The sequence below is a fragment of the Talpa occidentalis genome, unplaced genomic scaffold (assembly GCF_014898055.3).
Source record: "Talpa occidentalis isolate TD23 unplaced genomic scaffold, MPIMG_talOcc4v2.1 talOcc4.14, whole genome shotgun sequence".
NCBI lineage: Eukaryota > Metazoa > Chordata > Mammalia > Eulipotyphla > Talpidae > Talpa > Talpa occidentalis.
In genome coordinates this window covers 56,198,395-56,222,107 of record NW_023601433.1, presented here as the reverse complement: position 1 = coordinate 56,222,107, position 23,713 = coordinate 56,198,395, and the positions used below count along the sequence as shown (strand labels likewise).

The 23,713-nt window shown below is 42.7% G+C and overlaps 1 protein-coding gene across 2 annotated transcripts in view; it reads left to right on the top strand.

Moving 5' to 3' along the window:
- Positions 1-23,484, top strand: part of PRKCQ (protein kinase C theta) — a 115,401-nt gene extending 91,917 nt beyond the window's left edge. For both annotated transcript variants that reach the window (XM_037510574.2, XM_037510573.2), the window contains exons 14-18: positions 97-159; positions 6,569-6,707; positions 11,055-11,243; positions 20,151-20,279; positions 22,294-23,484. In XM_037510574.2, coding sequence (XP_037366471.1) covers positions 97-159; positions 6,569-6,707; positions 11,055-11,243; positions 20,151-20,279; positions 22,294-22,449 — 676 coding nt within the window. In that variant the 3' untranslated portion in view covers positions 22,450-23,484. The remainder of the gene's footprint in view (positions 1-96; positions 160-6,568; positions 6,708-11,054; positions 11,244-20,150; positions 20,280-22,293) is intronic.
- Positions 23,485-23,713: the final 229 nt, after the last annotated feature.

Below are 23,713 nucleotides of genomic sequence, written 5' to 3'. Positions count from 1 at the left end.
CCCTCAGAGCACTCACTGTATAAAACAGACCAGGTTTGGGATTGTATTTTGTTCCCCTCATGCATTCATGCTGAACCTTGGTTTTGCTTCCCTCAGGTTTTATGCTGCTGAAATCATTCTGGGTCTGCAGTTCCTTCATTCCAAAGGAATTGTCTACAGGTAAATTTTACTCTTGGGAAACAAATACTGAGCTGTCTAGAGTCCCTGATCTGGTCAATTTCATCGCTGTGTTTTAGTGCATGAAATGGTCAGTGAGCTTCTCTGGCATAAACTTCTACACCAGGCGTCCTGCCTGTGGGGGTGACATGGAGAATTGGAATTCCAGTCTCAAAAGCAATAAGGTTCTGGTATTATTCTCCTCTTGTTTCCAATTCCTCCTTTTATTCTCCCTCTCACCTGCTTTTCTCATTTTCCCCATCACTCTGCTTCACTTTACCTTCATATCATTACTCACTCCCTCCCCAATCCCCAACCCTGCTTGGCTTTGCCTGTATTTGCTTTGGGCCACCTAGAAATGTCCACTGATTGTGTTCCTTTTGAGGGGGGGGGAGCGGGAGAATGCAAGAGCAGCTCTTTCTTGAACACGCAAATGCACCTATGGAAACCTGTCACACTCTGTCCAAGTGAGCAGGACGCCACATGTACACCTTTCAGGAATGGATGTTTGTCCAGTTTCTCTGTAGTTCGCTGTTACCTCACACCCTTCTAAGATGAAGCCTATTGTACTTCAGTCTCCTTTTCCTCAAAGCATAGTCAAAACTGATTGAACATGCAAATCTTCAAAAGCTTAGTTGTCTGGTTCCAATTCTCTGCATATTAAGCGGGGGAAGTACATATGAAATAAAGGTGCTGGAGATGAGGCTGGCTTGGCTGCTGAGACCAGCAAAGAGGTCACAGCTGGAGGAATGTCTAAGAACCTTCCCTCAAGGGCAGACACAGGACAACTACAGGCCCAGGAGTGTGGGGCTGTCTCTCATCAGTGGCGATGTTCACAGCAACTGGGGCCAGCAGTGAAGCCAGAATGACGTTCCAGCCCAGAAGCTGAAGACAGCACCCTGGGTGATACAGTGCGGGAGCATTGTGCTCAAGACGGTCTGTACTCACTCTGGTGCTTACAGGGTAGGCTGCCGTTATCTGGAAAATTCCATTAGGGAAACCTCTCCATTTCCAGAGGATATTAACAGTGGGCCCAAGGTCTTGGGGGAGGTTTTAAAAGCCAATCTTCTTAAGCTGTCTCTTTGGCAATCTTTGGAAATTGTTGCTTGGTTGGCTTGTGATTTTGTTTTTGAATCTATCCACAAAATAATTGATTAAGAAACTATTTCATGCCATTCTTTAGTCCTCAGGAAATTGAGAAATACCCAACATTTTTTGAAAACCCTGATCACAGTCATGTGGGGTTTTTTCCCTTTTTTTTTTCTATCTACAGTGTCTACCTACAGGTAGACAGTAGGATGTGTGGGGCAGATGTATAGATAAATGGATGGATGAGAAAGAGAGAGAAAAAACTAGGAAGGTTGGAGAGAGAGAGAGAGAGAGATCTTAGAGCTAAAAAAGACCGCATGAGACCACAAGCTTCCAAATAGACCATCATCCTCCACATCAAAGAACTTCCTTCTATCATGTCTTCTTATAAATTATTGACATTCAGAACAAAAAGATCAGTAAAGGTCCATAAAGGTCTTTAATACCATGAAGTATGTCCACCTTAGAGCTCTCACAATGTCCATGTACAAAAAATCATGTTTTGTAAGGCTTCTTATGTTCCAGTAAGAAAGAATATAGGTTTATTTAGTAGCACATTCACTGAGGTTGTAGGACATCCTTGAAAACCTCATCAAATTATCACAGTTGAGGTGAGACCATCCAGCAAAACACATTGAGATTGACTTGCCTTAAGAAGTAATTCAAGGGCCTCCCCGGTGGCGCAGCGGTTGAGCGCTGGGTTGCGAAGCTGCCAGCAGCCTCTGCAGCGCCAGTTCGATCCCCGGCTGCTCCCCAGCCACCGGAGGAGGGTCCCACATGGCGCGCAGACCTCTCCTGCCGCCCGCTGCTCCCGTCAGCAGTGTACTTCGGTCCTTCTGCCTGCTCTGCTCCCCGCTCTGGCTCTGGTGAATTCTCTCACCCTCCCGCGCTTCTGACTGTACCCAGTGCATGTATAAACAAAAACAAACAAATGAATAAATAAATAAATAAAACATGCCTCTATTAAAAAAAAAATAGTTAAAAAAAAAAAAAAAGAAGTAATTCAAGTGCCCAGGGGTCACTTCAGCGAGCTTTTCATTTGGCAACTGAATTGACAAGGGAATTCCATTAATGTCCTTCTTTTAACCACTTATGATGATTTCTAGGTTTGTTCACAAAAGAGGTTTTAGCTACAGAGGGCTGACATAAGAAAAGACCATAAACTTGATAGTTTAAAACAATAAAAATGTATTCCCTCGTAGTTCTGGAGTCTACAGATCCAAAGTCAAGTTATCACAGGGCCATGCTTCTTCTGAAGGTTCTAGAACAGAATCTTCTCTTGATTCTCCAGCTTCTGGTGGCTCCAGGTGTTCCTGAGCTTGTGGCCACACCTCTCCAATCTCTTCATCTTTGCATCACCTTTTCTTCTTCCTGTGTCTTTCTTGCAAAGACACTTGACATTGAATTTAGGGGCCAGATAATTCAGGATGACCTCATTTTGAGACCCTTGACTTCATTACATCTGCAGGCCCTATTTTCAAATAGGGTCACCCTCGCAAAGTCAGGGGGTAGGATGTGAACATATCTTTGGAGGGCCACCACCCAACCCACTACAACTGTTGGCAGAGGCTGAATGTCCACTGGCTTTGTTAAGCACAAAAGCTACAGAAGCCCCAACCCCAGAGAACTAATGCAGCCAATTTCTGGGCTTTTGTTCTGTTTTGGTTTGGTTTGGTTTTTTAGAGGTAAAATAGAAGTATGTGAAAAGACATAAGCAACACATTCTTTAAAAGTCCAAGTGAATATGATTCTAATTAAAAATGTAAGTGCCAAAGGGAAGAAAAATAGTGATATCATCAGAACTGGGTGAGGGTATGCCAACAAAAAATTCCTATCAGAAAGTGGAGTTTTCTAAGGGGGGAAGGCTATACAGATGGAAGAGGGAACTCTACAAGAGACACAGAAGTAGGGGTAGGAAGGGTGAGTGGTAGATTAGGAAACAAATTAGTCTGTTTTATCAGAGGGGCTATTGCCACAGAAGGGGGCGTGCTGGCCCATCTGCTGGTGAGACCAGAGAAGCAATAGCATCTTCAGGGATGCCTCAGCCATGGCTTGGGTTAACTGTTAAAAAAAAGTAGCTGGAAAATGTGTAGACATGGAAAGAAAAGAATCTAGAATCTCAATCTTAGACTATTAGAACTGAAAGATACCTTACTATTACATTTTACTGATAACCCTAACCCTGATCCAACGCACTTATTTGAAGCCCCTTAAAATTATTTTCATAAGGATTTTCCATGAGATGTCCACAGAATCTACAGGAAAAGCTAGGTAGGTGTCCCTGTACCCATTTTATAGATGAGTGACCATGGCTTGTCTGAGTGACTTAGTGATACAACTGGTTTGGAGGGGAGCTCTTCTGATTGCCACTCTGCCTCTTCCAAATGGAAAATCCTTACTTATGTTGCCCATATAAGTAAATGAGAGACTTCACTGGATTCTCTGTGATACCTGATGCCCTGATGTGATCACTCAGGTAGACAGGTACTCACAGCCCTCGCCAAGAGGCCTAGGCTTGGAGTTGTTTCTGGGTCTTGTGGCCTTTGAAGTGCATATGGAGTAAAGAGCTGCTGGACCTGTGAATACACTGGGCCTCTGGCATTTCCAGGCAGTCTCCTCCACCCTCACAACCCACCCTCATGCAGGCTGGCTCACTCCCATTCTGACTTACAGTGCTCCAGGCTTCCATGACCTTCCTCTCCCAGCTCCAAAATACACCAGTTCCACTTTGGAGAGTAGATTGAAAACTGGACATGCAGCTTGTTTTCCTAGCCTGAGGCCCAGAGAACATTTCTCTTTAGAATCCGTTAAATTGCATCCTTGCAGTCCCAGAAGGCTGCATAGCTAGGCAGGACTAGTTCAATGAGAAGGAATAGGACAGCTTGGGTTAAGGGGATACAAAAGAAGATAAAGGCTGGGTGTTCCTCCTAGCCTACTGCCTGACTATATGGACTGGAATAGATCACATAACCTATAAGAACCTGTTTTCTATCAGAAAAATATGAATAAAAATAATTCCAGATCAAATGATAAAATGCATGTGAAAGCAAGAAAAGCTAGGCTAAGTACTAGATATTATGTTCATTGTTCTTCTAGTCTATACACAGTACTACAGCTGGATATCTGGCTCCCTAGTGAGGATCCCAAAACCATTGTTCAGTCAAATTTCTAGAAATACGCAAATGATTCAAATAACAGAAACCCAAAATGCTATCAATGTTTCCTACAACATGGATTAGAAAATAAACCTGCAAATTTAACATAAGGAGTTAAATGTGACCTATAAGTAGATTTACTAGAATATAATCCATAAATCTCTATGAAAATGTTTAATTAAAACGAAGGGACAGGGAGGAAGACCTGCTAAGGAGAAGACTCAGACACACTGGAAATCTTCAGTCATGATAATGAAAGTGTGACAGCATTTGAGTTGGATGAGGCACAGAACTAACGCTGATGTGAAGGTGACAAGTATACTCACATATCCCGATCACCCGGTCAGACAGAAACTGTCAGTGGTGAGTCAGTAATGGAGATTGCCAACCTGGCCCAGATGGAATATTTCAACTCCAGGACAGTCTCTCACTGTGTCACTCCACAAACACAGAGCTGCGTTCCACTCTTGGTTTCTGACTTTCACAGAAAATAGAGAAAGCAATAAAATGGAACAGCTCCTCAAGCCTGATGGTGAGAAAGTCATTCAACAAACCTGTCCTGAATGTCCCCAACCCTGCGACATCCTCATCTGCATAGTCACAATGAGTATAAGCAATATGGATTTGCATGCTCATGAAGCTTACACTTTAACAAGGAGACAGACAAAACAGTAGTGACAGGAACTTCAGATTAATATGAATACTGCTGACAAGAAATAGATTGCTTAAGCAAAATCTCAGCCTCATGAAGAAAATGGACCCAAGAATGAAAACCCATCAGAATCCAAGAGAGCTTCTCTCTCATCTCTGTTTCTCGTGGAGTTTCCTTGACCTCTGTCTCTGCTCTGGTCTAGCTATATTACTTTTCTTTTCTAAACTGGCTTTCTTGTCCTCCAAGGGCATGCTAGGGGACATGCCTCGAGCAGTCCTAAGTGTCTTTTCAGTTCAAAATTGTCTCTTCTGTCACCAAACCAAAAGAGGGGAGTGTCACCATATTGAAATCCCAACATCCCAATAAAAGAAAACCGCAAAACCCAGCCATGCCAGGTGTCCTCCCCTGACAATCAACTTGGTGGTAAAGATGGGTCTCTGTCATGTTCTGTAGAGAAAAATCTTTGAGACCATGCCATATGAGGAAGAATTTTCCTAATCTTGGTCAAGGAAAAAAGAAAGAAAACTTGATGTCACATTAGAAAAAAAAATTACATGATAATAGAAAATTTCTTTGCACCAATAGGTAAAATCCCAGAGATGCATAATTCAGCTCATTTGCTTTCTAAAAATCTAATATCATTATTTTTCTCTACAAATGGAATGGGATGCTTTGTAAGGACATGTTTTCTAAGGAAAAAAGAACTGATTGACACAGTGTACTTATATCAGATGGATTCTGCTTCTAGAATTATTCTTAGTTGGGAGCAACCTTCCTCGGTTGGCCTTAGTATAAGGTGTAATTGAATTTATGCACAGAGAGGCAGAAATACTGAGAAAATGGTATAGCATGAGTATATTTTTAGGCCCTTCTTCCATCACCATTACCCTAGAAGAGGTACTGGGATGAGAGCCTCATTGGTGTCCTGAGCACGTCACTGAGCTCTGCTCCCTGGTAAATCAGGAACAGGAATCAGTGGCAGCCAGCTATGGTCTTGAAGAATCAGTTTTATCTACTGCCCTAGCCTGAATGTAGTAGCTAAGAGCACAGGCTGTGCGGCCTAAACACCAATTTATACCAAATCTCTCATCAGCCCCGAGACCATCCATCCCTAGTGTTTTTGCATCCCAGCAGTGTTTCCAGGCGGTACCTCTTAAACTGAAGGCTGTTGCATTGGAGAGCTAGCCTGTTACCTGTGTGCGCCTCACCGCACCACCTGCTCAGCTCAGACAAGAAAGACGGACTGAGCTCCAAAGATGTACTAAGCACCGTGCTGGGCTTGGAAGATGCAGTCAGAGTTAGGCCCTGTGAAGCAGGCCTGGACCAAGAAGGGCTGCTGGGAAAATCCTCAGATGAGATGCTGGCCAAGAAGGAGGGACTAGAGTGGACAGAGGAGCCCCAGAGGGGTGGAAGATGGAGGACAGTAAAGACAGACAGCAAGTGGCACCCCCATGTGACAAGTCTATTCGGACAAAATTGTATTTATTTGAGGTTGTGCTTTGCTTTTCTCTTTCAGGGACCTGAAGCTAGATAATATCCTGTTAGACAAAGATGGACACATCAAAATTGCAGACTTTGGAATGTGCAAGGAGAACATGTTAGGAGAGACAAAGACCAACACCTTCTGCGGAACCCCCGACTACATCGCCCCAGAGGTAGGGATGAGCGGCCCCCACTGCTTCCTCCAACCCTGCTGGCGGGAGAGTTCAGTATTTTGGTTCAGGGTATGTTTATTTCTGAGTATTTTCATCAATATGGCCACATAGAGAGGCTGGTGGTATTGCGGGGGGTGGTAGACAAGGATCCTCACGACACCTCTCCAGAGCTTCAATGCCTCAGTAGGTTCTTTCCATCAGGCTGCCTCTCCATCCTACCCTTAAAATACATCCACTCCGGGCCTCCCCGGTGGTGCAGCGGTTGAGCGCTGGGTTGCGAAGCTGCCCCGCAGCCTCTGCAGCGCCGGTTCGATCCCTGGCTGCTCCCTGGCCACTGGAGGAGGGTCCCACATGGCGTGCAGACCTCTCCTGCCGCCCGCTGCTCCCCTCAGCAGTGTACTTCGGTCCTTCTGCCTGCTCTGCTCCCCGCTCTGGCTCTGGTGAATTCTCTCGCCCTCCCGCGCTTCTGACTGTACCCAGTGCTTGTATAAATAAATAAATAAATGTTTAAAAAAAAAAAAAATACATCCACTCCGCTCAGACCAGTCACAAAGAATCAGCTAGTGAAAAAGCGGGTGGAAATTAAATAGACTCACAAGTATCCACCTGAGTTAGTCCAGTGCTTTCCTTTGGGGACCAAAAAACCTGAAGGCCTTTTCCAAGCAGCCACTTGTAGCACAGGCTGGGATCTCACAGACAACAGTGCTCTGTGCACCGAGAACAGCTTTGCTCATAAAGACCCCACCAGACCAAATCAGCACCTCTTCCCTGTTTTGCCAACCCTCAGCTGCCTGCCCAGGGGACAGGCACCCCCCTTTACCACCAGACCCTTCCCAAAGTATAGCAGTTATAGGTGATCTTCTACCTGTGAATTTTCCAAAGATGACATCTTATATGACTGGTTCAATACTAAAACCAGGAGACTGATAGGTATAAGGTGTGTATGGTATTGTCCCATTTCATCACAGAGGTATAGAGATGTGAGCTCATTCCCCTTCATATCCTAGGGCTGAGAGCAGGAATTGACACCTTAAGGTACTAATAAACCTTTTAGGAAAATGAATGAATGGCCAAATTAATAAATGTGTGAAGGGGGATGGCTATTTGATAAACAGCAATGAACTTCTGATTTTCTGGGTGAAACAAATTTAGTAACAAATCCTTATCATTGCCAAAGTAATGTGGCAGCCTGAGTCTAAAGACTATGTGGCATGTGCTTATGTGCTATTGAAATTTGTTTCAACCTTGTTTAAATGCAAGATCGGTGGTCACTTATGGTCAGTGCTTCCCCCAATATCCACATCCACACAGTGAGCCTCAAACAGACTTAACCCACTAGCTCGCAAGGCCAAGGGCATTGCAGTTATCTCTCACTATAGGAGAAAGCAGACTGTGACAAGTGATAATGTCATTATTGTCTGAATTATTTGAGGAAAGTTGGAAGAGGAAACAAGACAAAAGAAGATGAGGTCATAGGAAGTCACCAGGGGCTGGAGATTAAAAGTAGCAACAGCAGTCAGTGATTTGCACCACAGTTTCATTAAAAATATACACAAGTGAGAGCATGGCCACAGGCAGAGGTTTAAGACCAGGAGGCAATGCAATATGAAAGGAACGTCATGTAGTAAAATCCCAAAAGACAAGGGTTATAACATAGCTTTCAACTCATTAACTAGAGGACTTTTAAATAAGACATATAACCTCTCTAAGTCCAATCACCATCTTTTGTTAAGTAGGTATGACACTATCTACTTCAGGGGGGTCCTTATAAATAAGACAATAAAAATATCCACATGTATTAAGCAAACATTCTGTGTATAACTGAGTGTGAATTCGCATTTTGCTTGTCTTCCTCCTAACTTACACCTGAAATTCTTTTTTAACATGACCTAGCTTAGGAGACTTCATTTTCACCGCAGCTGTCTCCTGTCCTCCAAATTGCTCTTTATTCCAGATGAAGCTGTTTACAAAGCAGAGCAATTTCTGGTTACTTTTGGGCTCCTCCTTGTGGACCTTCCCAGGAATTACATGTTAACCACTTCCCACTTAAGGCAAATCTTTGAACTGAGATTAGGCATGCATGTTCATCTTTTTTTTTTTTTTTTTTGCATCCTCCCAAGTCTAGTTTTACTTTTTCTTTGTTAAGGCAAAATTTGTTTTTACTGAACTTTAAAGTGAACTACATTGTCTACTATTAGTTAAGGCTAGTAGGTAACATTTTTATACTGGCAGATGGGAAAATTCTATTTGCAGCTCCATCTTTATATTCAAATAGATACCAGTTCCGCAGAACAGATACTTACCTAGTCTTTTCTATATGACAAAGGACCTTTTCTTCCTATTTTTTTCACTGGATCCTCACAACAACCCGAAATAAGCTGGCCTGTTTTTACCATCACTTTTCACAAATAAGGCTGAGAGGGGTCAGGGAACCCAATCCAAAACCACACAATAAGCCAAAGTAGAACCTGTAACACTTTGCATGGTCGTCACGTTTGCTTTATGGTTGTTTGTTTAGCAAGCCTTAGGGTAGAGACTTTCACAGTGTCTCCAAGCCTCACTGCAAGCTGAGCTTGTTCCCAAGGACAGGAGAGGTGGGATTAGGGTCTGAGCTATGTGCACATTATTCCACTGCATCAAAATTCAACAACATCAAGACACACCCTTCCCTAGGAAACACTGTGATATCTAGACTGTAGGGCTGTTTTTCTTTCCTAAGGCCATCAGTGCCAATTCCACCATAACTTCCTAGTGTGCTTTGAAGGTGGGAAAATTTCAAATGAGGAGCACAAATAGTAAAGTGACCTGTGTGTGTGTGTGTGTGTGTGTGTGTGTGTACACGCATGTGTTTATGCTTACATCATGCACTGAGCAAAGACCAGACCAAGTGGAGGAAGAAAGCAGGGCCATCCCAGGTGCGGCCAGGCCTGCCTTTAAGAATGAGGCCTCCACACGTCGTCCCTTGTGGTGGTCGAGGTAACAAAGCAGCTTGTCCTGCCCTGTCCTGGGAGCTGCAGCACCAAAAACAAGGCTCTCTCTCCTCTTCTTTTAACAATTTTTCATTGTGCTCCTACTATGTACTCATTTTAATTGTGGTAATGTATCCATTTCATCAAATTTACCATCTTGAACATTTTTAAGTGTATACTTCAGTGGTTTTAAGTATATTCACAGTGTTGGGCAGCCAACCTCCAGAACTTTCTCATCCTGCACAGATAAAACTCTATGCCCATTAAACAACCTCCAGAACTTTCTCATCCTGCAGATAAAACTCTATGCCCATTAAACAAGTTCCCTTTTCTCAAAGACCCTAGCAGTCACTATGCTCCTTTCTGTCTCTACAAAATTCACTGCCCTAGGTCCCTCATATAAGTGGCTCATATAACATTTGTCATTTTGTGACTTGCACATTTCACTCAGCATGTCTTCAAGGTTCTCCCACCTCAGAGTATGTAACATGAATTTCTTTTTAAGACTGAATAACATTGCATATATGCAAAGAGCATATTCTGATTATGCATTCATCTGCTGAGGGACACTCTTTACTGGCTACCGCATGGTTTGTTAGGGTAACACCTGTGCCTCCTCTTTTCCAACATTTAACAAGGAAGTTTCTGGGGGCCAGGATACAGTGCCTTTTCTGCCCAGAAAGGGTAACAGTCTTTTAAAAGTTAGGTGGGATTCCAGACTTCAAACCCACCTCCCTAAAGGGAAAACCCAGACCAGTTCTACTCAAGCCACCACTATCAAGCTGTTTGAACTTGCTGAGGCTCTGACTTCTGGACTTGACTGGCTTGTTATCCTAGGATCGATCTCTCTCTCTCTCTCAGCATACTCACAAAATTGATTCTCCATAGTGGTGACCACGAATGTGACTCTTTAGTTGCATAACCATGACCAGTGAGCTAGGCTTTAGAGAATGAGGTTGGTCAGGTGACGTCCCTGGATGCTTGATTATGTAGGAACTTTGTGAGAAGACTCAGAACAATAGAAGTGAGTAAACACATGGGGCTTGGTTTAGATATTCACTCAGGGGACTGGAAAGCTGAGATACCCACCACCCAAGTTCTCACCTCACAGGTATCATCACCCAAGGTTATGGTACATTTCAGTTACTTCACTTAAAGCCAGATGGAAAGTAGAAAATGAAACTTGAATATATACTCAATTTGGGCACTGCCCAGTCATTTATATCCAATCATTAGCTTCTCAAAAGAGAGTTTTCAATGATTTTGGTTAAAACCATGTATCATCATCACTGCCAATTGTTTGCAGAGTGGAGAAGTCCACTCTGGGTTTTCCTTCATCAACTGCATTTTTATTATGTATCCACCTTTGGACACACAGATCTTGCTGGGACAGAAATACAACCATTCTGTTGACTGGTGGTCCTTCGGCGTTCTCCTCTATGAAATGCTAATTGGGCAGTCACCTTTCCACGGGCAGGATGAAGAAGAACTGTTCCACTCCATCCGTATGGACAACCCCTTTTACCCACGATGGCTTGAGAAGGAGGCCAAGGACCTTTTAGTGAAGGTAAGAAAGTCATGGAGACTTTCCTAAAATTAGAATTCTGTTTTCTGATCATTATTTACATTCATGCCTCCATTCTGTCTTATATATGTAATTAAAAATTATGTCAAATCACATTTAAATGGGAGGCTCATCATCTCTGTTTTAACTGAGTCACCAATCTGATCAACATCAGTTATCAAAATGGGTATAAGATAAACCTTCATGTATATAATTTATAGAAGAAATGCCCTTTTCTGCTCCTGGTTGAAAGTTTGAATCAGATGCATGACTTTTCTGCTCACTTATACGTAAAAGATGAACCTCTTATCACTCTTAAGTTACAAAGCACCAGCTCAGTTAAGAAATTTAAATTCTTCAGTCCAAAATATAAGTCATTACATCAATCTCAACTCCAAAGCAAAGACTTCTGCTCACTAGCCTCCAGTCCAAGTTCATGGCTGACAGCTGCTCACCTTTGGAGAAGGGAGGCTGGTCATATCAGAACCAGTTGTCTCTCTGTCTTCTTCCTCTCTAATTCTTGAGTTCTCTTTTCAGACTATAGCAGTGTAAAAGCAGGGGGAGGATGGAGAGACTACATAAAGAGAAAGACCTGTCTTTACATGGCTGGGTAACTTCAGGTTCTTTGAACCTGATAGATGGTTAAAGCCATGAGGCATTCTAGTAGATTCTTTGGAAATACCTGGCCCTGGGGGCATTTTTGGCCAAAGCCTTTGAGATACAGGTGTTCAGTTCATTTCCTAGCCCAGCTACTGTCCCAAACTCTGGTTCAGCAATATATCATCTCACTAAGAAACTCACCGTTCACTGTCCTAGGGAGCAGGTTCTCTGAGACAGTGCTTACAATGAATGCAGGCCAGCTCTCCTGCCTGCCATGTCCCCTAACTGGTAATATTGATGTACCCTTCACCATTAAACTGAGAGTACAAGCTGTCACCACTGTAGCAGCAATCTCCAGAATTCATCAAAGTAAGAGTCAGACTTCCATCCATGACCACCTGGGATTCACTAAGAACTGGATTCTGAGAATCACTAGCCATGAGCCACCAATGCAGAGATGTAAGAAGCACCTGAGAATAACAATTAAAGATTTGGGCTTTATATGGAGTCCCAGTTTATCTTTTTTATAATGCAAAATACTATCTATAGTGCCTGGGTGTAACAAGTTGTAAAAAGTAAATCATGTTAATACATGCTTATTGCATAAAAGAAGAAACACCTACATTTCCTAAACTGTCCCAGCAACTCTCTGGATGAGAGAGACCCACCCATATGATGAAGAGATTTGCAAATCTAGGAGAACTGGATCAAGAATGCAGGTGTTTAAACAAAACAGTGTTTTGATTTCTCGTATCTTGTATCTCAGCAGGCTAAAAAATAATCATCATTTAGGAAAATATTTTGAGTCTCCCTCTTCTTATATTGAAAATGAGAATAGAATAAGATGTTTAACCATTAGAAGCTATCAATGGATTTGAAACCTAAATTTAGAAGATTATCAGGCCCATCTTTATTCGCTAATCTACTTTTTGCTTATAAAAAAATACTTAGAATTAAATGTAAAGGGCATGCACTTCTACCTTCTCAATACAACAAACAACTTGTCCAAGGTTTTAGAAATATTGAGGCAACTCTGGCGTGCTCCCAGGAAATCAAGATTTTGAATCTTAAGTGCTAACGACGCCCTCACAGGATACCTAGCTCACAACCAAGCTATTTTGAGATCTAAGCCAGTTTAATTCAGTTTTCACTTTCTGACTGTGATCCAAACAAGCAGTAAATTTAGAAAACTCCCCAAATGACCAATTAAATGCACTTTTAATAACTGAACAAAACACATATAAAATGAAAACTAATTTCAAAATTAACCAATTAAAAAGAAAAAGATGACAACAGTGAAAACAAGTTAGGGAGATTGGAATGCAAACAATTTTGCATAAATAAAGCAAGTTCAAACATCATTACAGTTGCTACATTTATTTTACAGTTGGCTCTCTGAAGGAATTAATGTGAGGTGCAGCGTCAGCTCTGGCTGCCAGAGCATGCGGGGTGTCTTACACAGCAGAGTTTATTCACTCGCAGCTCTGGAGGCTGGAAGTCTAAGACTGAGGTCCAGCAGGGTCAGTTGACAATGAGGGCTCTTCCTGGCTGCTGCTGGCTGCCTTTTTACTGCAACTTCGCGGTCTGGGAGAGAACTCTGCTGTCTCCTGTTATAAGAACTGATCCTGTTGGGTCAGTGCCCTATGACCTCACTTAAACCTAATTACTTCCTTACTCCAAATACAGTCCTATTGGGAGTTGGGACTTCAATGGGAGAAGTTTGAGAGGACACAGTTCAATCAACATGGTGCAACAAAACCCACCAGAAACAGGAACTGAGAAAAAGGGTTGAGGCTGTCGGGAGGTCCTGAGCACCAGCTGCCCTCCCCCTTCACCCACTGATGTCACGAGCTGAGCAGCTGTGCTCCCCAAACTCAGCTCCACCTCGGCACCTGGGAGAGCTCCTGGCAAGGAGTGAGGTCGCTAGGGTCAGATGGAGTTCATCAGAAGTAATTTCACAGAAAGATGTGGGGAGACGTGATTTCAAAGGAGAGAAAGATGGAATATTACTTAGCAATCAAAAAAGATAAACACATGCAGTTTGCAGCAACATGGATGGATTTGGAAGGGATCATGCTCAGCGAAATAAGTCAGAAAGAAAAAGAAAAATACCGGATGGTCTCACTCATAGCAGGAATTTAGAAAACCTAAATAAGGGACCAGGAAAAAGACTAATCAATACAAAGTAAAAATCAAAATCAAGCAGCAACTATAAACCAGAGACACACAACCAGGGTGGGCGGGGTGGGGGAAGGAAGGACTAGAGTCAAAATAAGGGGGGGAGGGTGCAATTGTATGGGGAATATAACCAAAATGATAATGCATACATTGTGCAAAAATGAAAAATGATGTAAGAATTATATAAAATAAAATATATATTAATTTTAAAAAAAATTAAAAAGGAGAGAAAGATGGAGTAAGGAGGAAAGGATTACTTCTGGTTGGAGGAGAAAAGATGAAAAATCATATGCTTAGGATGCTACTCAACAAAAAGAAGAAACAAACTGGATACACACAACCTGGATGAATCACTTTTAATGAATCTTTGTTTGTTACGGTGGTTACTCAGATCTGCACCAGTGCTAAAATGGCAGAACTAGCACACACTGTCTCAATGCCAGTCTCCTGCGTTTTGCTGTCATACTCTATTTAGATAAGATGCCAGCATCAAAGTGAGAGCAAGCAAGAACCTTAGTAGTATCTTTAACTTGCTGTGAATGTGTCCCCCCAAAATTCATACATTGAAGCTCTAAACTCCAATATGCTGTGTCCCCTCAAAATTCAAATGTTGAAAGCGCTAAACCCCAATGCAATAGTTTTATGAGATGAGGCCCTAGGGAGTTAGGGAGAGAGGGAACTAGGTTTAGATGAGATACCAGGGTACTTTTAAAAAGGTCACAATAGGATTTGTTCCTCATAAAAATAAGAAAAGAGATCAGTCCATCCCTCTGAACATGGCACTAAGGAAAGGCCACCCTGAGCACACACAACATGGTATCTCCAAGCCAGGAACCTGGTCTCCTGGCATGCTGACCTCTGCATTTCCCAGACTCCAGGACTGTGAGAAATAAATGTCTTGTTAAGCCACCCAGCGTGTGGCATTTTGTCATAGTCACCCAAGCAGACTAAGGCACTGTAATTACTTTAATTTTTTTTAAACTTACTTTAAGACTAAATGCCATGCAAATGCCAAAAAAAAAGTCATCTGCAGAGTTTCAGTGGCAGAAAAAAAGATTTGCTACAAGATTAGAAAATAAGTTTGGTAATAGAGCAGAAACTAAGATAATTAAGGATAAAGGGGAGAAGGACTAGTTGGTGCATGAGGTTTTAAATCCAAAGAAAAGCCTGGGCCTACTCTTTCCAAAAGAATTAGTAAAACTTCCAGATAATTGGCCTAGGGGAAAGATCGTTCTCTCCCATGTTCCAGCAGTTGGGCTGATAAAAATTCATTTTCATCATGCAATTTGCTGAGCTTAAGAAAGGCTAGTTTTATCTCTGCCCTTCATTGGGGTTATAACTTTGAGCCAATATCCTTGAGCTCCCTTTTCTGTAAAAAAAAAAAAAATAAAAAACAAAACAAAATCAAAGGCAAAACCAGTTAAGACATGAATGTAGGAAATTTTACATCATATTGTGAGCCCCCCAAAAAACGGGGGCCCTGGAAGAGCCAAAGCATCCATACCAGACTTCATCCTCTTGAGCCCTCCAAGGGCAGGGGTGCATATAGCATGTGGCGCACTGAACAACTGCCCCGCAGGTGAGACTGTGCTCCGCCAACAGTGGCAGCCGGGACATGCTGTCCATGGGCCTGTTGTCAACAAAATGCCGCTTTCCACATTTACTCATCCAGGATGTTCTGTCCATTTGTTTGGGAAATGAAAAATTAATGATCTCAAACAGAAATACCCATCCCTTTCATAGAAAGTGATATTTGATGGGGGATGGAAGGGGCCAGAGGCTTCCAGTGACAGGTGCTAAGTACTGGACCATCCACAGCAGCCCAGGATGGTTTTCTCACCCAGACAGTCAAATAAATTTAAACAGACTGTGGCTACATCCTGGCCTGTAAGAATTGTGCTATTTCCTACCAATGTAAACCACCCTCTGACAGCTTTTAGGGACAAATGCAAGTCTATCTTCATGAATATTTATTCCCTCCACGCAGCTTCCCTGCTGCAGAGCCTATGACCTCCCTGAGGGGGTCATCCTCATCTTCAGGTCCTGGGGGATGAGGAAGGGAAAGCTGATTTGCTGCAGGGCAGAGAAAATGATGATTTTCTCTTCTGAGCAAAACTAGAAAGACTCTAAGACTACTGAGTTCAAAGCTGGAGGTTATATTGATAATCTTCCCAGTACACATTTTATCTTTAAAGAATTTTTTTTTAATTTCACAGGTACACACACCATGCACAGAGACTATCATAATCCTCTCAGTACAAATGCTACATGTGACTAGAAAAATCTATGGCAACATCTAGTATAGTGTACACTTAGCCCAAGGGCAGTTACTTCTCATTTATTTCCCTGCAGCACTTCATTATAACATGAGCTAGTTTGGGGCCAGTTCTTAAGGCATTTACATCATCTCTCTCATCTTGTTTCATCTAAAGGTCCTTCCTAAGTGGAGGTCAATCATTTAGTATCATCATTTCAAGGAAGGAGATAAGGGACAAGTCACATATTCCCTCTGCTTCTAAAAAAATCAATCTGCTTTTCCATCTGTTGACTCATCCTGGTGTGAGTCTAGAGAAAAATATGTTCTACTGTGAACTTGGTGCCTCTTCTATATGCTGAAAATAGGAGGCTAATAGAAGATGAAAACTGAAAACACGTGATCTGAATAAGTGGGAAAGACAGCTAATTCACCTACTTAGCAAACACTGAGCATCTCCTTGCGTGTGGCACCCTGCTAGAGCCAGGGAACACATTGTCTGCCCTCCAGGGCTTACAGTCCAGTAGGAAAAATGGTCTTTTAAAAAATGCAATGTGCTAATTTCCCATGGGGTGAGGCTATTCGACACCAAAGTATAAGGTGGCTGCTTATACCGCTGGCTGAACTTATGATCTCGAGCAAGTTACTCAGCACTCTGAGCCTCAGTTTCCTCAGCTGACAATTGGGGTAACCATAGCAGCTTTCAGGCTTGTGTTTAAATCAGGATGATATGGCTCAGGCACCTTGCACAACGGCAGCCCTCAGAACACCGGTTGGAATGAATGATGCATCAACCACCTGACTGTGTGAGGGACCTGGAGAGCAGGACGGGAACATGGAGAGAAGCATCTCTGGCAGGAAGGACAAAGGAGTGTGGTGTCCTCAGTAGGAGGACAAGTCTGGTCAGAAGAAGGGTTACAATGCGCACAGAGAGCCCAGAATGCCCACCCAGGGGCTGGCATTTTAGAACTCACCAGCTGCAGAGGCCATTTGTCTAACCTTTCATTTTGCAGATGGGAAACAGACTCAGCTATTCACCTGACCAATGCGTGGGTTGTCAGCCTCACAGATGGCAATCTCATGTTATTTCCACTGTGTAGTGGCTTTCTAATGGGGTGCTTTGGAACCCTAAGTTTCCATTGAGAAGTTCAGCAGCCGCCAACGGGGATGGGCAATGAGGGAAAGAGAAGTTAGGGCTGTGCAAACAACTCACCACTTAGATATACTAGGTGGTGGCTTTCATTTGGAACTTTAAAAAATACTCCCCTAATTTAAAAAAGGGGGAAAAAAATCTCTACCTTGCCACAGCATGTTGTTTTAGTGGAGCAGAACCCAAGATTTCCATGCAGTTAGGGGACATAAGCAGAGCAGTGTTTTAATACAGGCAGACTAGTTGTTTTTATAAGAGGTAAAAGCCAGAGCCTCCTGCAACTTAGGTGTGAAGGGAGATCAGGTCTGGCCAGACCCCATGGAAAATCACTGCATCTCAGCAGGGATTCTGTTTTCAAGACCCATGGCCTCCTTGTAACAGCCCATAACAAGAGGTTACTTTATACATAAACATGGAGCTAAAGTAAGAAAAAGGGATCAGCACCCCAGCTCCCAGGGGCCCTGGGACTTTTCTAGTTTTCACCTTGGGTATTTCCTACTCCTTAATGCCCTTGACATGTTTTAAATTTGAAGAGTTTCCAAGCTTCTTTCCTGTCCTTGCCAATGTCCATTTTAAACTGAGGGAATAAACTAACAGAAGAGGGTTCAGTGCAAATAGGAAATTACATATGTAACAGGTCAGAGATGACAGAAGATGGCCTTTGAATTAAAATGCCTCATCCAGCAGGTTTGCAAGAGTTTGCAAGAGTGACTCTCCAGCCTCAGAGCCTTAAAAAATCCAAAGCTAACTCATCAGGGATCAGTATATTATACCCGAAGTAAGCTTTTCCCACAGCAAGACTATAATCCTAAGAAGTCTGCTTTCTAAGAAAGCAAATTTAATTAGTGGGCAATCAATCAAACAGAAATAAATTAACTAGATTTAAATAGAGTTAAATAAACTAGCTCTCAGAATAAAATGAACTATGTTGTTGGGTTTTGCAAACCAGGAATTAGTGCACACAAGAGTGCATGGAGGGGGGGGTGCATGCCTGTGCATGAGTGTGTATGTGTTGTCATTTAACCCTCAGAACAGTCCTGGAGAAGGATACTTCACTCACTTTACAGGTGAGGAAACTGTCACTCAGAGTTTCTAACTTGCTAGAGTCCCAGCAATAGCACAAAGCTTCTTTCAAAACACTCCTAGGGATCTACCCAAAGGACACAAAAACATTGATTCAAAAGAACACCCGTACCCCTGTTTATTGCAGCACTACGGACAATAGGTAAAACCTAGAAACAACCCAAATGCCCAAAAATAGATGACTGGATCAAGAAGATGTGGTATATATACACAATGGAATATTACTCAGCAATCAAAAGATAAACTCATGCCATTCGCAGCAAAGTGGATGGAGCTAGAAGGAGTTACGCTCAGTGAAATAAGCCAGAAGGAAAAAGAAAAATATCTGATGGCTTCACTTATAACATAGGAGAACCTATGTTATAGGTTATAGGGTTCCCCTATGTTATAGGGGAACCAAATAAGAAATCAGTGTAAAAACATAGTAACAATACAAAACACAACAAAGCAAAAACAGACAATTATAAATCAGAGACATACTGCAGAGGAGGAGGGAGAGGGATCAGAGAGAGGGAGGGAGAGAGGAGCACAGGGGACTGAGGTGATGGTGCACGGGTGCATTGGTGAAGGAAATTCTATGGAGACTACATCTGAGCGGGTGGGGGAAAGCAAGTATTGTTTAAAAATGAACAATGATATGAAAAATAAAAAATAGTTAAAAAACAAATACAGAACATTAAAAAAAAGCTTCTTTCAAAACACAGAGTATAAAGATGGTTACTAGTAGCTGAGGAGCAGGTGGGGAAATAGGAGAGAGATGATTGTGGTACCGACTTGCAACTAGTAGACTAGTAAGTTTAAGACTAATAGATTTAACACACAGTCTAGTGACTACAGACAACAGTGTTGCACTATCATCATCAAACCTGCTGAGGGACCAGATCTTAATTATTCCCATCAGTGGAAAGAAATGGTAATTATGTGACGTGATGACAGTACTGCCTACGAACCTGACAATCACATTACAATGTATGAATGCAGCAGATTGTCATCTTACCTTAAATGTATCAATGCCATGTGTCAAATATATTTAAAAAAAAAATCAATCCAAGTCTATATAAAAGATAGTGTTTCTAGAACAGGGTCAGGAAGCAAAAGCCCAGATCCCAACATATTTGAAGGCTCATTTGTGGGGAGAGGCGGAATGAGTTAAACGGTCTGACTTGAGACAATGGTTTATAAAGGTGAACAGGAAAATAAGTCAAGAAAAGCAAGAGGCAAAGAGCTGGGCCTTTCTCTATCTTTGCAGAATCAAAAGCCAGTAGCTTGAGGCCTATACATGGAAAAGGCACAGCCATCTAAGGCTCAGGGTGCTTCCCTGGAGAAGTAACTGTCCTGGTGCCTCCAGGGTGATGCAAGGGGTAAAGTCTCAGCACTCTGAAGCTATCTGCAGCCGCTGAGATATGAGTTCGATCCCCGGCCAGGGAGGTGACACACATGGCACAGCAGACCTCTCCTGTCTCCCCCTGCTTCTCCCCTCAGCAGTGTATTTCTGTTGATCTGCCTGTTCTGCTCCCCACTCTGTCTCTGATGAATTCCCTCACCCCCCAATACCTCTGGCCTACACCCCAGTTCTTGTATGCATAAATAAATAAAATCTTAAAAAAAAAAAAAAAGAAGTAACTGTCCTCCTGCTTCTTTTCAGCTCTTTGTGAGAGAACCTGAAAAGAGGCTGGGGGTCAGGGGAGATATCCGCCAGCACCCTCTGTTTCGGGAGATCAACTGGGAAGAACTTGAAAGAAAGGAGATCGACCCACCTTTCAGGCCTAAAGTGGTAAGAACCCTAAACTGTCTGGTTCAGCCCTTCTGGCTTCACTCCCAGGCCACCTGCCCCAGACAACCCCCGGTTGCAATTCTTGGAAGAAACTGCTTCTTAACCATGATTCAGGATGTTTGGCTGGTGGGGGGTTGCAGGGCTGTTGCTCTGGTTTGAAAAACTTAACCCCTAAGATCATATGTGCCTGCATGAAAAACGAATTGCCTTAGACCCACTATCTGTGCGAGGGGCAGCCAGCAGAGGAGACACAGTCTTAGCACAGATGCACACAGCTGTACAGTCACATCTCCAGACCCAAGCTTGTGTGTAAACCCTGCATCCCATGTCAGTAGTGCCGAGATATTTTTTCCATGCCACTTGTAAGGTTTACCTGATGTGTGGTATTTCTTCAGGAAGCTACATTCCTGATGACAGCTGTTAGGTCTTCTTGGGTCTAAGGAAGAAATTGGTGCTTAAGAAAAGCCAGATCTCTAAATTCCCACATGAGCTCCTATGCTTGCAAGTGTGTTTGTGTGTTTGTGTGTGTGTATCACTAGCAATTCATTAACCCCCAGGGAAAGGCCAGGAGGACACACACAGAACTGGCCATCATAAGTGGAGAAAGAAGTAAAAATAGCTAAGCTGAAAAGGTTCTTCAAGTGAAGGGAAGTGAGGGTAACACAGCACATGAATGTCTTTAATGCCTCAAATGTACACTTCAAAATGGCTAATAGGGCCAGTGTTATATTACGTATGCAGTTAACCAAAATAAAAAATTTTTAAGAGAACAGGGTAGATTTGACTGTTTTACCCCTTCCTGATGATGGCTGGGTACAAGGTAGAAAGGACATGGGTAGCTGGAACACTCCATTGTCTGCACTGAGATGCCCAGGCTCACGGATTTCACAGCAGGGAGGTCACCCTAAAAACAGCTTTAGGTCACCCTAAAACAGCCTACTATTATCAGGATAGTGGGTGACCAGCAGCAGCAAGTGTGTGTCCAGGGTTAGACGAGTTCTCGGCATTTGTCCCAAGGCCTGAGGATGGTCCAGGGATTGCACAAGCTGGTCTCTGTACACTTTATTATTTGTAACAAATAATTTGTTAATGTAAAATGAATTTTCACCTTGTGATAGCCCATCACAACAATGTAATGCATTGTAGATGATGACTTGGTATTTCCCACATAAAAATCAGACCTCTGATCTATGCTTTCCTCATAGAGCTCTTCCAAGTTCTGTGCATAGGAAAGCGTTTCCCTGGCCTGCTCTCAGCAGCTATTTTAGTCAGGGGCCTCAGGTCATCAGGCTGGGTAGGAGGGAAGGTTTTACAGGAAGGACCTGATTCTAAGTCATGCTCAAATACATAAAGGCGCCTTTTGATAACGGTTGTGCTAAATCTTAGAAGGCAGAAGAATCACACACTATTCTGAGCAGTATTTCAGAAAAGGTATTTGATTTTATGTTACTGGTTTTTTGTCCTGGGCACCAGTGGACCAACTGGCTTGAAGGGAATGTTTCCCAGTCAGTAGTATCTATGGAACAGTCCAAGTGATTTAATAATAAAATCCACCTGGGTAGGGAAACCAGTGTGGGTGAAGGCTGTTGACAAAAGAATAGGTATAATTCGATCAACTTCTTTCGTCCCTTTCCTTTGCCCCCACCCCCAACCCCTCTGACTTTCCACCCCGCCCCCCACCCCTGTCCCCAGTGGACAGAGGTCAAATTTGGGCTGGACACTTTCTCAAAGGTTGCCACTCTTGCTTTGTGTAAAGTGTTAGCTAGAAACACTACATCCTATTTGAACATGTGCCACAGAATTCATTGATATAAATTTAAGTATACAATTGACAAACTGATGACTGAGGATCTTAGAGGGGTTCAATAAAAGCCACAGAAGATCATCTGTGTAACTTCTGTTTAGTTTATCTGCAGATGCTAACATTGCGTGCAGACTATAGCCTAGATAACAAACATTAATGAATTTAGTGGTTGACTTTCTTCTCTTCCTCCCACCCCAAACATTGATCCAGAAATCACCGTATGACTGCAGCAATTTTGACAAAGAATTCTTAAATGAGAAACCCCGGCTCTCGTTTGCTGACAGAGCACTCATCAACAGCATGGACCAGAACATGTTCAGAAACTTTTCCTTCATTAACCCTGGGATGGAGAGGCTCATCTCCTGAGGCCTCTTCTCCAGACACACAAAGGAATTTGAACTGGTTCAAGTGACACTTCTTGGGTTCCTTTTGAACTTGAAAAAGAAGAAAAACACTCAACAATGAAGGCTGAGACCTTTTGCTCCTCACGGACTCTGTAGCAGGAAACCAAGTCGACTTCACTCACGACAGCACCTTTGGTTTCTCTCCTGTCATCCGTCACATCCACTCCTGAAGATAGGTCTTACTAATTATAGTCTACTTGAAAGATGGTTCTTGCACTGTGAAAGATTTGACAACATAATACTGCTCTAAATTACGGCTCTTCACTTGGGCACCAACTGCTGATTAACAGATTGCTTAAGACTCAAGGAGCAGAATGAGCTGGAACATCGCAGGGCTGGACGAGCAGTGCCTGGTACAGCGGATCATTCAGCCACGGACACGTAACCACTCACCCATTTCATTCTGTTCACGCCTGTGGAAGTGTAAATGCTGGGGGTGGGGGGAGCCCTGAATAGGTTTTATGGGAATTCTTCACAATAAACATAGCTTGTAACTTGAGATTTACAAATCTGTTCATTCTGATTAGCCACGGAATTCACTGGAAAAAGAAAAATGCAAAGTGGAAGAGGTCTTGTCACTGACATAGAAGGCTTAACAGAACACCTGCTGTGGTTATCGTGTCCACATAGACATTGGAGTCCAACAAAGACGGCATCGTTTTACTGCTGCTTATAAAACCTTTCCATCTGTTCTGGTGATTTCAATATTGGTGACAGTCACCAGTTACCATCCTCACATTATAACAAGAAAGGAAGTAATTCCTCTAAGAGAAAAGAAAACCAGTTCCTCCTTTACCATTACTGATGATTTGATGGCTCAGAAGTCTCTCTGTAGGCATCAGTTAAAAGCCCCTGGCATGCTATTTGCAGTAGCTGTTCTTGTTTAGTAGGAATTCTAGCTCGACATTTTTAAAGTATCTGTACTGTTTGTATATTTTGATAAAATGTGACTTAATGACAGAGGTGGATATGTAACAATGGAATAAAAGATGCCTCCTAATAGTTTAATTCCCTCTTGTTCCCTCACAAAGTTGATTCTGACATGGTTATCATGAAAACGAACCTAGCATTGAGCTGAGGTTTTAAATCTGGGGAATCATTAAACATTCCCAGATGGGTGAGAAACACAGAGATGACCCTTGAATTATTGGTGTGACATTCCCGCTCTCCTTTCAGCATAAGATTTCCTAAAGAAGTAGACCCTTTACTTCTCCAGCACCCAAATT